An 18,029-nucleotide genomic window follows, 5' to 3' on the forward strand; every position below is an offset into this window, starting at 1 on the left:
AATAGGGGAAACTATGTTGAATACTATGTACTATACAGAGTGATTCATTATTACGTGTAAATACTTTGTGTGTGTAATGTAGAGGTGAAACTAAGACTGAAACGTTCTATACAACTTTTTCTCAAAACCTTTAATTCCAGAGTTAACGCCATTTTGCGTAGAACTTGCGGTCCCAAACAAAGAAAGGATGAAACGCCAAATGTAAACTAATTATCACTTTCGTATAGTGCATTTGACTTCAATACAAAAACAACCAAAGTCACTAAGCCCATATCCTCGGCAGTCCACTTATGCACGTTTTGTGAACTAAAACAAAACACAGTAAAAAATGTAAAACAATTTCTTCTAGACTTTAGACATTTGCACAATTCTTAGTGTAATGCATGTTCAAAGTGCTGTCCCTCAACTTGAAGACATACCTGTGCTCGCCGCCTTAGTGATCTCTGAACGTTACACAGCCCGTTCAACTCATTACGAACAATTCTACACGCATGTTCAATTCGTTGTTGTAGTACTTCTACGTTAGGTACAGCAGAGGCATATACTAACGACTTCAGGCGGTCCCGAAGGTAGAAGTCCAGAGGGTTCATGTCCGGTGATCTGGCTGGCCAAGGAATTGGCCCTGCGCAGCCTATCCATTGATCTGGATACACAGCATTGAGATACGCCCTTACGTTGCGGCAGTAATGCGCAGGAGCACCATTGTGCATAAACCATAAGTTCACTCGTGTTGCAAGAGGGATATCATGTAGCAGACCAAACAATTCGCGTTCCAAGAATGCGCGGTAGATTTCCCCATTCAACTGCGGAGGCAGAACTCGAGGTCAGAGTAACTGATTCTCCACAATACCACACCAAATGTGTGGGAGAAAAGTAATGCTTATGCAGTTACTACGACACAGGTGCCATCTACTGGAACTCTGGGATTAAAGGTTTTGAGAAAAAGTTGTATAGAACGTTTTAGTCTTAGTTTCACCTCTACAACACACACACAAAGTATTTACACGTAATAATGAATCACCCTGTATAATGTCTTTGAAGTGAACTTAGTATTGTCACAGTCAGCTTCTAATATCAAAGACTGCAGAGTATTCTTCTTAACTTTGAATGGATTGGCAACTATTTTTTTTTTTTTTTCAAAATCAACTAAAAGAAGTCATGCACTATGTGAGGAAGTCAGCAAGAGATTGCCCAAAGTGTCGGCAACATGCAGGAACTTCAATTCACAATTAGTAGGAACAGTTTCGGAATATCGCGACTAGCTAATCTCATTATTTTATAAAATGACTGATTCTTATGAAATGTGGGATCATGAGGCGTTGATTTCTGCCCATGAGTGTTTAGTTTAATTGAAGGACTTTAACTTTCATTTTATGTTGACAGTATTTGGAAATATTTTCCCTCTTACTGACGTTTGGTTCTCTATATCGCAAACAAAGTCTCGTCATATTGGTTATTGTGTAAATAAAGTCAAAGAGCTTAAAACAGAACTTGAAGCGAGACATGTGAACTTTGAAGAAATATGGGGCGTGATAGAGCTGAAATGGGATGTAAATGAGCCACACAGAAAAAGAACAAGATTAAATAAAGTACTTGATATTGAGACATCCTATGGATACCTGTTTTGTTAAATTATTTATATAATTTTATTTTGCAACAGTTCAACAAAAGGTTCGATAATCTCGATTCCCTATGCTCCTTGGAACTCATTAATCCCTCATTAATTCAGAATAAAAGGATGTTCTCCGAGATTGGTTTTGATTCCCTTAAAGACAGTTACCCAGGGGCGGCCCATCCTTATGTGCTACAGTGCTACAGCACAATGATATTTTTTGCTCAAATAAAGTGTTTGCAATACCATGGTATTTGATCTGCCATTTGACAATTTCCCATTGTTATGTTCATGACGCGTTATAGAGTGTTTAGTCTTCGCTCTTCGCTCTTCGTTGTGCTACTCAAAACTTACATTAGAATGTAGACAGTTAATGCGCATGTGCGAAGCTGAAATAACTGCTCTGATTGGCTATTTTTACGCGGGGAAGTGCTGTAGTCAGCTTCAGCACAACACAGCTTGGAGATTGCAAAAGTAAAGCGTAAGGAAAGAATGCTTGTTTGTGGAGGAACTCGGAACTATGTACAATGTATTTGGTAATTCAAATGTTCGACTGCTGCTGCCATCTAACAGTTTTTTGTGGTACCTCCTGAATCAATCGGCAAGCGACGGAAAATTGAATCCCAGAAAATTGATGCCAAGGAGGTATGTAACCGTATAATTCAGGAAACTACTCATCGTTTCCAATCTTTAAGCTACCTAGATGCAACAAAATTGTTAAACAGCGAATTTTTTTTACAATTTTTTGCATAATTTTCCTGAACGCGAACTTGAAGTTGCTGTCAACAGCTATAATGTACTGAACAAAAGAATGTTAAAGACACAACTTGGAGTTCTATACGGAAGATCCGACTTCCGAAATATAGATGGCTGTTCAATTGTTACAAAACATAGTCTCCAACAATTCACGGGATCCATTCTGTGAAGTAACGAAGTTGTTAAATATTTTGGTTACAACACCAATGACCACTGCTGAGCCAGAAATATGTTTTTCTTGCTTGAAACACATAAAAACGTTTTTAAGGAACACTATGTCCCAGGATCGCCTCACTGCTCTTGCAATACTGTCAATAGAAAAGAGTATGGTGTCCAGTATGGAGGGATTTAACGTTTAACACCAGGGTAATTGACAAGTTCTGCAGTAGGAAGGAACTCCATATTTCGTCACTAGGCGAGTCTCAAATTAAGATAAATGCATATAAGTGTATACAGTAGGCCGATATAGAGATTGTAGCACACTCATTATTTTGACCACCAGCCGCTACTGCAGTTATCCCAACATGTTTGATTTTCCTGCTCTTCAATTCCAAGTAACTGTCACATATATTTCCGACGATCTGCGTAAAAATATTAATGAACTGTTAGTTTGCATCAAATCAAGCCATCTGAATGCAGCATTAGGAGAGGTAGTAAAACTCTGTGAACTTATTCTATGAATTCCTGCTATAAGTTTTCTATAGCTACAGAGAAGATTCACTGCTTTTATTATTATCATTATTATTATTATTATTATTATTATCATCATTATCATCATCATCATCATCATCATCATCATCATTATTATTAGGGGGAAGTCTTGCAGTTCCGACCCCTTAAGGTTTTTGGGTTATAAATAAGAAAACATTCAACTTTTTGACACACTCTTTTGATATAATTTAAGTACATACCGTATATTATTGAACTCAATGGTAATTACAAAAAAAAAAAATCAGAAATTAATATTAATACAAAACATAAACAAATTAAATGTCCATAAAATCGTTACAATCAGAAAATTGGCAGGCAGTACCGGTCACATATTACTTTTGACAAAAATCACATTCATACGTGTCAGATGTCTCAGGAATGCTGGCACAGGCTTCGTGAGCCCACATTTGGCATGAAAAACATTGGATCCAATCTTCGTCATGAGATTCCCGCAAAAATTGCATGTAGTTTCCTCCTTTTCGTCATTTTTCTTGGTTGTCTTTCTTGAGCTTTTTGGGATGAATTTTCCTGATAGGGGGCGTTTCCCACGCACTAGGCTCTTGACTTCTCTCTTCAACTTTTCATTATTTTTTTCTTTTAGATATGTCTTGTAAGGACTGGATGTCAAAACCTCACTTCTTTCAGATTTTCGGCGTCGACTAACTTCTCGCTTCTTACTGGCATCCGGAATTGGGCTGAGCTGCTGAATTGTTTCCTTTACAACAGTGGTATCATTAGGCCTATCAGTAGGAGTGGGCCAATTAGGACTAGTCTCATGATGTGAACTTGCCTTAGGTGCAGAAGTCATGTCAGGGAATGGACGCATAGGCCTAACTGTTGGGCTCTCAGTTTGATCCATGTTCGAATCCATTGCTATGTCTGTCATCATTGACAGTAGGTAATCGAGCTCTGTGAATACATTGGGATTTAGGGGATGAATTTCTGTACACTGAAATCCTATTACTGCAATTTCAGCCTGTCAAACTCTTGCAAAAGCATCACCTACAAGACTTGCTCTTTCATACTCTGTTATCCTTGCAGTGGGATTCTTTCTCATCCAGAGCCCACAAGCTTCATAATATGCATCTTTAAATGGCTTCATGAAAACACGATCAAGAGGCTGAAGCTTATGAGTCGTATGTGGTGGAGTACTTAACATATGAATATTCTGGTTTCGAGCATAGGTGATCACCTCCAAGTCCTTATAGCTAATATGGCCATCTAAAATTAACAAAACGGGGTTTTGAACAAAAGGATTGGCATAGTGAGCAAAATGCTGCATCCATTTCAAGAACAACTGGGATGTCATCCATCCGTTTGATTGAGTGTCACTTATGCTCTCTTTGAGAGCACCAATGAGAAGTCTTTCATTCATGCATTGTCGAGGAAATATGAAAAATGATGGAATGTACTGACCCCCAGCATTCATACAGAATAGTACAGTAACACTTCTTCCCCTTTCAGCCGAAGTCAGTTTACCCACTTGACGGTTCTGTTTCAGCAAAATAACTTTGGAATGTTTTTGTACAGAAGTGACACTAGTTTCGTCACAGTTATCAATTTTATAGGGTGCGAATTCATATTTTTCCATTAGATTTGTAAGACTCTCAAAGAATCAATTGACTTGTGGCTTGTTAAACCCAATTGATCTATTAAGGCTTGTCGATTCAGGAGTTCGGAGAGACAAATTCGGGTGATGATTCATGAAATCGTCCACACCTGTGGAGTAACGGTCAGCGCGTCTGGCCACGAAACCAGGTGGCCCGGGTTCGATTCCCGGTCGGGGCAAGTTACCTGGTTGAGGTTTTTTCCGGGGTTTTCCCTCAACCCAAGATGAGCAAATGCTGGGTAACTTTCGGTGCTGGACCCCGGACTCATTTCACCGGCATTATCACCATCTCATTCAGATGCTAAATAACCTAAGCTGTTGATAAAGCGTCGTAAAATAACCCAATAAAATAAAATTCATGAAATCATAATAAAATTGCTTACCAGCAGTCTTTTTGTCATGGTTGAATTGAAGAGGAATTTTTAAGGCCTCCGCAAGTTGAAAAGCTAAGTTCAAAAACTCTTTCCTTGTGAGTGGTAATAATCTATCAGATAGATCTTTCACATGATCCAATAGAACACCTTCGAATTCGGCATTGAACTGGGTAACGTACACTACATTTCGCGTCCTGCTAATTGTTGTCGGTATTTAAAAACACACACTGACTGGTAGGCCTACTGTAAGCTGACGGGCGCTGCAAGACTTCCCCCTATTATTATTATTATTATTATTACTATTATTATTATTATTATTATTGTTATTTTTTTTTATATGAATCCCCTTTTTATTCAGTATGCTCCATTGCAGTAATGCAATACTACACACATTTGTTGCTACACTGTTTTTACATTCTGTCGGAACTTAAAACAAAAACTAATAGTAAACTATTTACAATATTTACAAGGATGTAAAGTCAGCTGACTGAATACAGTTTATGAATTATTTAAAATTATTAATACTAATACTATTTTAACTGGAGTAGTGCTTTCACTATTTACAATATAATACACTGCCGTGAAGTCTATTGACTTAATAAAGGTGGTGAATTGCTTATAATTATTTTAACATAATATCTAACTACTACTACTACTACTACTGAATACTAATACTAATACTAATTTTAAGTAGAGTAGTTTTTTCACTATTTACAATATTTACAGTGATGTGAAATCTATTGATTGAACAAAGTTTCTGAATCCCTTATAGTGTTTTAACAATAGTTTCTCATGTGACACTGGCCATCTATCTTGATTTCTATATATTCCCTGCTTCAGAATATCCCTTTGTTTATTCAACTTGACACACGAGTATATTAGGTGATCTACTGTTTGTGCATCTTGAAGGCATGAACACGTTGAGTCGTCTTTGATCCCGAAACGGTGCAGGTATGCCTTGATTTTTCCATGGCCTGAGATCATGGCGGTTACTTCTGCTGTCAGCGTAATATTTTGTTTCATCCTCTGACGTACAGACGGGAAGAACTTCTTACATATAGCTCCTTTAAGTGAGTTTTTCCAGTCGTTCTCCCATTCGTTGAACCCTTCTTCTTCTATTTCCGTTACAATTGTGGTCTTAGGTTTCCTGTTGTATGCCACTTCAAGACCATCTTCTGTTGCTGCCTCTTTTGCTGTTTTATCCGCGAGTTCATTGCCCTCTATTCCTACATGAGCCTTGACCCATCCGAAGTGGATAATGAAGTTCTGTTCTTTTAGGCTTTTGATGTTTTCACGTATTATCTCGATTATATTATTATGGTTTGAGGAGTTTTTTAGAAGAGCCAGTTTTACTTGGCTGTCCGTGAATATAGCTATCTTCCTCTGCTCAAGTTCAATCTGCTCACTATTTATGAGCTGTAATGCACTTATATTATTATTATTATTATTATTATTATTATCATTATCATTATTATTATTGTCATTATTATTATTTTATTATCATCATCATGATTATCATCATCATCATTATTATTATTATTATTATTATTATTATTATTATTATTATTATTATTCTGTACTCTTATTTGTTTGTACCGTGGGTAATGTTTTAATTTCTTGTTGCTTACTGCTTACTCTGTATGAAATATCACCACACCCCACTGGTAGTTCCAAATAAAAGGTTTATTTCATAAGATAATAAGTATTGAACTTTTGTAAGTTACATAAACTGGTTTGAAAACTAAGTGATAAATAATATTGTGTACGTCTATTTAACAAACTTTCAGATCATATAACTTAAACTGTGGAGTGCCACAGGGCTCTACTTTAGAGTCTCTTCTTTTTATAACCTTCATCAATGATATCTGTACAAGAATAAGTTCTGAATAATTTCGAGGGAAAAATTGTTCTGGGGCCGGGTATCGAATCCGGGACCTTTGGTTAAACGTACCAAAGGTCCCGGGTTCGATACCTGCCCCGGAACAACTTTTTCCCCGAAATTATTCAAATCAATTTTATACGGAGTTATACCTTAAAGGCCTGATTTGCAAGAATAAGTACTGTTTATTATTCGCCGATATTTAAAAATCTTTCGTACAACAAAACAATATTACTGACTGTCAATCTTTTCAACGTGATGTAATTGCAAAGTGGTCGAAAGAAAATGATGCTATGAAAATTAATGTTTCTGAGAGGAATGTCATAACCTTTTCGAGGAAAAGTACTTCTCTGAAATTCATCTATTATATAAATAATGTTCAGATTAACAGAATGATTGTGTTAAACACTTTGGAGTATTATTTGACAGTAAACTTTATTTTCACAAGCATGTAGGCTACAGCACACACACACACTCACACACACACACACACACACACACATACACACCCATGCAACCAGAACATTGCACCTAATACATACTTATGGCTTTTAAGCAACCAGGAAGTTCATTGCCACCCTCTCATAAGCCCACCATCGGTCCCTATCCTGTGCAAGATTAATCCAGTCTCTACAATCATATCCCACCTCCCTAAAATCCATTTTAATATTACCTTCTCATCTACGTCTCGGCCTCCCCAAAGATCTTTTTCCCTCTGGCTTCCCAACTAATAATTTGTATGTATTTCTGGACTCGCTCATACATGCTACATGCCCTGCCCATCTGAAACGTCTGGATTTAATGATACTAATTATGTCAGGTGAAGAATACAATTTGTGTAGTTCTGGGTTGTGTAACTTTCTCCATTCTCCTTTAACTTCATCCCTCTTAATCCCAAATATTTTCATTTGAACTAATACGGTCAATAATTTATTCTTCCTCTACATCTGATTCTCTTCTAATATTTCACATTAATTAGATCCAAACTTGAATAGACATCAGTAATCTGGAATTCTAGTCTGAATCAGCTAAATAAGAAATTATCCAAAGCAAATTCATGTCATATAAATTTCTCCCAGTGACTCAAGAAACAGCTGTGACAAAAACTGTGATTAGTTTAATTGTCGAAGTTTATTGGTAGGCCTACTCCAGATGCTGGGAACTAGATGCTCTATTTTCAGTCAAAGCCCTTGAAGATGATATAACATGTGACTCTTTCACAAACATTAACTCTCGTGTTCCTATGAAATGCATTAAAGCTGACAAATTTTTCTACAATAGCAATTCTAAATATCTTTCCTCTATCTCCAGATGCATTACCGGTAAATCTACAAGCTTGTATAGCAGTCAATTCGATCAACTTAGGACATCGTTTTTGCATGCTTTTAAAATATTTACTATTAATATCACAGTTTTATTACTTTCCGTATTATAGTTGTGCTATGGTTATATTTAACTTACTTACATTATGGCTTTTAGAGAAGCTGGAGGTTCATTGCCGCCCTCACATAAGTCCACCATCGGTCACTATTCTGAGCAAAATTAATCCAGTCTCTATCATCATATCCCATCTCCCTCAAATCCATTTTAATATTATCCTCCCATCTACGTCTCGGTTTACCCAAAGGTCTTTATCCCTCCGGCCTCCCAACTAACACTCCATATGCATTTCTGGATTCGCGTGCGTGCTACATACCCTGCCCGTCTCAAATGTCTGAATTTAATGTTCCTAATTATGTCAGATGAAGAATACAATGCGTGCAGTGCATAAAGAACAACCAGTAATATAACAATTTTATAAATTCCAACTTTCAGCTTTTTTGAGAGCAGACTGGATGAAAAAAACTTCTCAACCGAATAATAGCAGGTATTTCCCATATTTATTCTGCATTTAATTTCGTCCTGAGTGTCTGAATTTTTCTACCTCTTCAAAGGACAAATTCCCAATCTTTATATTTCCATTTTGTACTATGTTCTGATCACTGACCACGAGACATAATCATATAAGTTACTTTGTCTTTTCGAGATTAACTTCCAAACCTATATCTTTATTTGCTTCAAGTAGAATTCTCGTATTTTCCCTAATTGTACGAGTACCGTATTTTAATTTTCTCCTAACATATTCATGTCATCCATATAGGCAAGCAGCTGATGTAACCCATTCAATTCCAAACCCTATCTGTTATCCTGAACTTTCCTAATGGCATACTCTAGAGCGAAGTTAAAAAGTAAAGGTGATAATGCATCTCCTTGCTTTAGCCCACAGTGAATTGGAAAAGCAGATAGAAACTGGCCTATACGGACTCTACTGTATGTATCACTGAGAGTCATATTAATTAATGAAACTGTTTCTTGGGAATACCAAATTAATATAAATAAGAATATTATATAAAATTCTCTCTTAACCGAGTCATGTGCCTTTTTGAAATTATGAATAATTAATGTACTATACCCTTATACTCCCATTTTTTTTTCTCCAGTATGTGTCGAATACAAAAAATCTAATCAATAGTCGATCTATTATGCCTAAAACCACATTGATGATTCCCAATAAGTTCATCTACATATGGAGTTAATCTTCTCAATAGAATATTGGACAAAATTTTGTACGACATCAACGAAAGTGATATTCCTCGAAAGTTACCTACTGCAGTTAGTTTTTTCCCCCTTAAAGATAGGTACAATTATAGACTCCTTCCACTGTTTTGGTGTAATTTCTTTTTTCCAAATAGCAAGTACAAGTTTATAAATTTCGCTAGATAATGCACTTCCACCCTCTTGTATTAATACTGCTGGATTTTGATTGATACCTGAAGACTTATAATTTTTCAGCTTTTCTACTGCAATTTCGACTTCAGAAAGTGTGTGTTCGGGTATAAATGACTCAGTAGTTTGTATTTGAATTTCGTCCCGATCATTTCTATTAGATCTACTGTATGTATCTATTATTATTACAGTAATTCCTTTATTTTAATACATAGACTCACTTTTTTATACCTGTAAAATATTTAGTAATTTGTATTATTATTGAATCTATTATTCATTCAGTGTTCTGCCCAAGGCAGGTTTTTCACTGCAAACCCAGCTTTCTCCAATCTTTCCTATTTTCTGCCTTCCTCTTTGTCTCCTCATATGATCCATATAGCTTAATGTCGTCTATCATCTGATATCTTCTTCTGCCCCGAACTCTTCTCCAATTCACCATTCCTTCCAGTGCATCCTTCAGTAGCCAGTTTTCAACCAGTGACCCAGCCAATTTCTTCTCTTCCTGATCAGTTTCAGCATCATTCTTTGTTCACCTACTCTTTCCAACACAGCTTCATTTCTTATTCTGTCCATTCACTTCACACATTCCATTCTTCTCCATATCCACATTTCAAATGCTTCTATTCGCTTCTCTTCATTTCGTCGTAATGTCCATGTTTCTGCCCCATACAAAGCCACATTCCACACAAAGCATTCCACTAATCTCTTTCTTAGGTCTTTTTCCAGACGTCTGCAGAAGATGCTCCTTTTTCTATTAAAATCTTCCTTGTCCATTGCTATCCTCCTTTTGACTTCCTGGCAGCAGTTCATGTTACTGCTTATAGTACACCCTAAGTATTTGAAGCTGTTCACTTGCTCTACTGTCTCATTTAGATTTCCCAAGTTTACCTTCTTTATTTTCCTTTCTATGACCATGGTCTTCGTCTTGTTTGCATTTGTTTACATCCCATACTGCTCACAGCTGTCAATATATTATTATAATATCTTTAATCGGGCGTGGGTTCGATCCCTGCTTGTCCTCATAACATGATTGGGTTTTTTCTGAGGTTTTCGTCAACTGTAAGGCGAATGTCAGGTAATCTATGGTAAATCCTCTGTCTCATCTTGCCAAATACCATCTCGCTATCATCAATCTCATTGATACTAAATAACCTCGTAGTTGATACAGCGTCGTTAAATAACCAAGAAAAAAATAAACATACATATTTTTAATGTTATCTATTTAATGTAGAGACTTAGGTTTTCTATTATTTTAGTTATTAATTATTGTAATTTTATTAGCCTCATTATTATTATTATTATTATTATTATTATTATTATTATGTTGTTGTTGTTATTGTATCTATTGTACTCTCTTATTATTGGCTAATGGCTTTTGGCAAACACTTTAATAGTAATAGTAGTAATAGTGATTTATTCACCATAAAGATTTTTACAAATCATGGCTTCGTCAGTCTTATTTCTAAGTCTTAATCTAGTTTCTGATTATACTATAGGCATATTTATGAATTTGTAGCTTTGTTATTGCAGGACATCTGCTGACATGATTTAAGAAGAACTGTATCTAAGATAGTATAAAATTATTAATAATAATAATAATAATAACAATAATAATAATAATAACAATAATAATAATATTAATATTCTTAACAGCAATAACGACCTATATGCCTTCACAGTTACACATTAGTAGGCACTTTCATGCAAGGTCTAAAGACATAAATATTCCTCTATAGTATATGGCATATGATGCAGCAGCAACCTGTTGACTATGCTTTTAAACTTCTTTTGTTTACTACTTAATATGGAGCTTCAAATTTTATTATACATGTTTATGCCTCTATGTAAAATACTTTTAAGACTTGTGATAATTCTATGAGTGGACAGATGGATATGACTTGATGTTCTTGTTTGATACATGTGGTAGTCTGAATTCAATTTGAATTTTGCTTGCTTTTATGAATGAAAGACACTGTTTCTAGAATGTATATATAAGGCATGGGCAGAATTTTGAGTTCTCTAAAAATTGCTTTACTTTGCGACCTTATAGGTGCTTGTTTCATAATTTTTATAATTTTCTTCTGTAGCTTAAAAATTTCCGTAATTTTGCTTGTTGCATCCCATAATGGTATGCCATACTGAATCTGGGAATGTATATAGCCAAAATACATAGATCTGAGAACTTCATTAGAGGTTGTTTTGCTTAAAATTCTGAAAGTATATATGGTTCAATTTTTCTATTGTTTTCTCAACATGATAGTTCCAGGTTAAAGCAGAGTCAATCCAGATGCCTAGAAATTTTGTATTTTTAACTTCCATTATGTCTTTAACATTTATTAATAATATGTAGAATAAATTACTGCTGCTGCTACTGCATCTTAATTGAAGTCTGTACTGGTACCTACATAAACTGAAGTGATACCTACCCTATTTCTTTTTTGCAGGTTGATTATGGACATCCTCACCAACCAGACTATCCTCGTCCAACAGGACTGTGGTGGTTTCGATGTGGACTAGGAGACACGAACGAACTTATGACTACAACTGTAAACACCCTCACGTCTCAATCATCTACTATCACCGTTGTTACTACCGACAATACAACACTTGAAACTTCTACTAACACATCGTTTGTCACAGTTAGCAATAACCTGACTACTGAAGATGTAGCTACTGCTCCTACAATTGATGACAGTAGCCCTACAATACAGATCGACATGAATGAAACTACAACTCGCAGGACAAATGTATCGGATTACATATCAGCTCAAGGTGCTGTCGACTATTTTGACAGTTATGAAGATTATAGAGATGGTGACAATGACGAAGATTATAATGATCCAGGTACCTACATTTTAACAGAGTTGCTTAATACGCCGTGATTAAAAAAGAATGGTGCAAAAGTAAAGACCTCTAGTGAGAGTACCAACAATGATAAATGGTCAATTATTCAGAATAGTGAAATCAACAGGTCTCCAGTTGTTGTGTGTTTATTTGCTAGTTCTTGTCATCACTACCAGAGACATAGTATAGTGCTACACAAGATAGCGACATTGACACAAGTAAGAGGAGTTTCGAGTCATGGAATTCACACGAACGGGGAGCTGTTGGAAACTTTAGGAATGAATTTGGTAAGAATGCACCAGATAGAAACTACATTGCGTCCTGGGTGAGGTACTTCGAAACTTGTGGCTCTTTATGTCCTATGAAATGTCCGGTCCGTCCACAGTAAACAGGATACGAGCCATTTACGAACGTAGTCCAAGCAAGTCAACAAAGCCAGCTAGTAGGGAACCACAGGTGCCTTAATCCATAGTATGGCATATTTTACGGAAGTGTAATAATACCTTCCAGAACGTTGAATTGGCCATACAGGATACGACTCACCAACATCACTCTGGCCTCCGCAATCGCCAATCTTAACCCACAATTTCTTTCTGTAGTGGTATACCAAAGACTTCGTGTCTGTCACCCCCATGCCATAGAACCTGAACGATCTGAGACGACTCATCACAAAAGCAGTGGAATCAATATCTGAGGACATGCTGGCATGAGTCTGGACAAAACTGGAGTATCGTCTCGACATCTGTCATGTCACCAATGCGGCTCAAATCGAGCTTTTGTAGTGTACAGGTAAAACTTTGAAGTTAATGATAATAGAGTTGTGTTCAGTTCGTTTGATTATGAATAAATCAGCTTTACTTTCACACCATCCTTTTTTAATCACCTTATGTGTAACATTGATGAAATGTCATTCGACTAGGACAATAGTACAACAAAGTTTCAAGAACCTGCGAAAGAACAAAACTACTCATCCAGAGCTGTGCTCGGGCTTGGGTTAGATCCCCGTTTGGTCTGATTAACTGGTTGAGTTTTTTCTGAGGTTTTCCCCAACCATAAGGTAAATGCCAGGTAATCTATGGAAAATCCTCGGCCTCACCTCATTTTATCTCGACAAAAAATTATAACCTTGTAAAATTTTGACTTGTTCCATATCTTAAAGCTTCAATGCTAATGTAAGATCTATGGAATACAATAAATGAAATGAGAAAAAAATGAAAACTAGAATTTTATTATCTTCAAAATAAATAGAAACAGACAAGACCAAAGTAAATCTTTAGTAGTACAGCATCAGTGACTATCATGCTTGTCCTCAGATCCACGTTCGCAAGTTCAAACTCGACCAAGGACATTGAATTTTTAATTGAGGTAAAATTCCTAGCACGATTTCTTTTGGAAGAGAAGTATCATAAACCCAACGATTCTATTTTGTACATTTACGATATATAAAATAATAATGCCCCCGACTGCAGAAGCTCCAAGTCAAATTTACTCTCTCTTTCTCGCCTACATCTCCGTAAGACTTTATTGTCACCTACAGTGGGTGATCAAATTATTAGGGACACTTGGTGAAAGTAGGAATTTCGTCTTCAAATTCACATAAAACACAAGTAATTTAGATTTTCTTAACTGGAAAAGTTTTATTACTCTAAATAGTGTTTTATAAACAATATTATTATATATTTAATTATGTAATAATGAATATGGAATGAAATAAACAAGAAAACTAATATTTTGTCACACATCCCTTTGCAGCAATTACAGTTTTAACTCTCTTTGGCATACTAAAAATGCATTGAAGACAATTGTTTTTAATTTCTTGGCTGTGATACCACATTTTGATCAGTTTTTCTATTAAAGATTGTTTATTTGTAATAATTTCTGAATGAATTTGCCTCTTCATTAGCTCCCAAACATTTTCAATCGGATTAAGGTCCGGAGAGTTACCAGGCCAATCCAGAACCCTAATTTTGTTATCAGACAGGAATTTGGTTACCTTATTTGCCTTGTGACAGGGCGCAGAGTCGTGCATGAATACAAAATAACCATCTGGAAACCATTCACGGACTTGTGAAAGAAGCCATTCCTTCAGAACCTTTATGTATTGATATTGTCTCATCATGGTGTGGTCTGTGATTAGTGGTCATGAAACTGGTCGTCTGTATTTTGTTCAAGGAATGATGAGACAATATCAATACATAAAGATTCTGAAGGAACGGCTTCTTCCACAAGTCCTTGAATGGTTTCCAGATGATTATTTTGTGTTCATGCACGACTCTGCGCCCTGTCACAAGGCAAATAATGTGACCAAATTCCTGTCTGACAACAACATTAAGGTTCTGGAATGGCCTGGTAACTCTCCGGACCTTAATCCGATTGAAAATATTTGGGAGCTAATGAAGAGGCAAATTCGTTCAGAAATTATTACCAATAAACAATCTTTAGTAGAAAAACTGTTCAATGTGTGGTATCACGGCCAAGAAATTAAAGACAATTGTATCCAGTGGATTTCTAGTATGCCAAATAGAGTTAATGCTGTAATTGCTGCAAAGGGATGTGTGATAAAATATTAGTTTTCTTGTTTATTTCATTCCATATTCATTATTACATAATTAAATATGTAATAATATTGTTTATAAAACACTATTTAGAGTAATAAAGCTTTTCCAGTTGAGAAAATCCAAATTACTTGTGTTTTATGTGAATTTGAAGAGGAAATTCCTACTTTCACCAAGTGTCCCTAATAATTTGATCACCCACTGTAAATTACTTTATTTGAAGGTAGACCTACTGATCAGATATTTTATATTCGACAGATAATGGAGAAAAAATGGGAGGGTACAGTGCATCAGTTATTCATAGATTTCAAAAAGGCATATGACTCGGTTAAGAGAGAAGTTTTATATGATATTCTTATTGAATTTGGTATTCCCAAGAAACTAGTTCGATTAATTAACATGTGTCTCAGTGAAACATACAGCAGAGTTTGTATAGGTCAGTTTCTGTCAGATGCGTTTCCAATTCACTGTGGGCTAAAGCAAGAAGATGCACTATTACCTTTACTTTTTAACTTTGCTCTAGAGTACGCCATTAGGAAAGTCCCAGATAACAGAGAGGGTTTGCAATTAAATGGGTTACATTGGCTGCTTGTCTATGCAGATGACGTGAATATGTTAGGAGAAAATCCACAAACGATTAGAGAAAACACAGGAATTTTACTGGAAGCAAGTAAAGAGATAGGTTTGGAAGTAAATCCCGACAAGACAAAGTATATGATTATTTCTCGTGACGAGAATATTGTACGAAATGGAAATATAAAAATTGGAAATTTATCTTTTGAAGAGGTGGAGAAGTTCAAATATCTTGGAGCAATAGTAACAAATATAAATGATACTCGGGAGGAAATTAAACACAGAATAAATATGGGAAATGCCTGTTATTATTCGGTTGAGAAGCTTTTATCATCCAGTCTGCTGTCAAAAAATCTAAAAGTTAGAATTTATAAAACAGTTATATTACCAGTTGTTCTCTATGGTTGTGAAACTTGGACTCTCACTTTGAGAGAGGAACATAGGTTAAGGGTGTTTGAGAATAAGGTGCTTAGGAAAATATTTGGGGCTAAGAGGGATGAAGTTACAGGAGAATGGAGAAAGTTACACAACACCGAATTGCACGCATTGTATTCTTCACCTGACATAATTAGGAACATTAAATCGCCCATACCTGTGGAGTAACAGTCAGCGCGTCTGGCCGCGAAATCAGGTGGCCCGGGTTCGAATCCCGGTCGGGACAAGTTACCTGATTGAGGTTTTTTCCGGGGTTTTCCCTCAACCCAATACGAGCAAATGCTGGGTAACTTTCAGTGCTGGACTCCGGACTCATTTCACTGGCATTATCACCTTCATATCATTCAGACGCTAAATAACCTAGATGTTGATACAGTGTCGTAAAATAACCCAATAAAAAAAACATTAAATCGAGACGTTTGAAATGGGCAGGGCAAGTAGCACCAATGGGCGAATCCAGAAATGCATATAGAGTGTTAGTTGGGAGGCCGGAGGGAAAAAGACCATTAGGGAGGCCGAGACGTAGATGTGAAGATAATATTAAAATGGATTTGAGGGAGGTGGGATATGATGATAGAGAATGGATTAATCTTGCTCAGGATAGGGACCAATGGCGGGCTTATGTGAGGGCGGCAATGAACCTCCCGGTTCCTTAAAAGCCAGTAAGTAAGTAAGTAGGTAAGACCTACTGAAAAGCTTCAAGTTTCCGAATAGGATCCACAAAAAGATTATATTACCAAGGTCTCTCCAGTAGGTATAAACAAAATGTTTATATTGAGTTAAGGGAGAAACAAAGAAAGAGTAAAATTATAAATATGAAAATCAGAGAAAATTCGAAAATGTCTGCCACAAATAATAGAACAGAACTCATAAACTAAACTGGAAAAATTGCTGAGGTATTAGTGGTTTCTTTAATTAACAAGAAATGTAACTTTCTCTTTTCAGAATCCATGGAAACTTACAGCTGGAAAAGTGGCGCATCCTCTCCTATGCTTATGACGTTGGTTAACATTCTCATACTTGTTGTCACATATCCAACATTATTGCTTAGTCTCAAAGGAAGACTATAAGGTGTGCGAGAGATGGAAAACATAAATTCCCTAACCCGAAATAAACCTCGTGGTAATTGTTCGTATTGTATCTTTCATATTTCAAGATCCCAGGAATATTGAAAATTACTGTTAATATATCTCCCACTTTGCAATAGCTGCTACTGTATTTTAAGTTCTTGTTTTCACACGTCTCCTGACACTCCTACGAGGTACATTTGAAAAGCAATTTCGTTTGTCTGTATAATAGTGTAATGGCGACATTTTCATTACTATTTCATTGACATGAGAATATACCAGTATGATACCTATTGCATTTTTGTTCAGCTAAAACTCTTAACCTGGAAGAAATAAAAAAATAAAATAAAATCACTGTGATGATCAACAGTGATGATAACATAATGGACTGCGATAAAACACTGACTGCAGACTATTTTTAAAAGAGAATACATAACAATGTCCCAATACTGAAGCAAATAAATAGAGAAACAGCTGATAATATATTGTAATATTGTAATACCAGTACCGTAATAAAATAATGATATATGACGATTCTTTCATTTACAATAAATCAGAACTTATTTTCTGGATGCACTTCTTATATCAAATTTATTTGTTTTTATTTCTGTTATCAAATCAACATTTTCTATGATTCCATAATTTTGTTCTAAGTATGTAGGCCTAGTACTGGTATCTATGTCTCTCTTGTTTGTTAAAGCTGATCTGTACAGAGAACTTCAAATGGATAAGAAGTTTTTCCCTCTTACAATTATTGCAACTCTATCTGAAATTATATCTGCAATTTGGAAAGTGTATAGGATGTAGCTTCTCTAACAAGCCCTTTTTAATAATGGTGGGTAAAGATC

The 18,029-nt window shown here is 35.9% G+C and overlaps 1 protein-coding gene across 2 annotated transcripts in view; it reads left to right on the plus strand.

Annotated features, from left to right (window-relative positions):
* The window catches only part of LOC138705011 (collagenase 3-like), a 111,878-nt gene extending 94,121 nt beyond the window's left edge, over positions 1-17,757 (plus strand). For both annotated transcript variants that reach the window (XM_069833548.1, XM_069833549.1), the window contains 2 exons: positions 12,152-12,551; positions 17,060-17,757. In XM_069833548.1, the coding sequence (XP_069689649.1) occupies positions 12,152-12,551; positions 17,060-17,184 (525 nt within the window). In that variant the 3' untranslated portion in view covers positions 17,185-17,757. The remainder of the gene's footprint in view (positions 1-12,151; positions 12,552-17,059) is intronic.
* The last annotated feature ends 272 nt before the right edge of the window (positions 17,758-18,029 follow it).

The sequence above is a fragment of the Periplaneta americana genome, chromosome 8 (assembly GCF_040183065.1).
Source record: "Periplaneta americana isolate PAMFEO1 chromosome 8, P.americana_PAMFEO1_priV1, whole genome shotgun sequence".
Classification (NCBI taxonomy): domain Eukaryota; kingdom Metazoa; phylum Arthropoda; class Insecta; order Blattodea; family Blattidae; genus Periplaneta; species Periplaneta americana.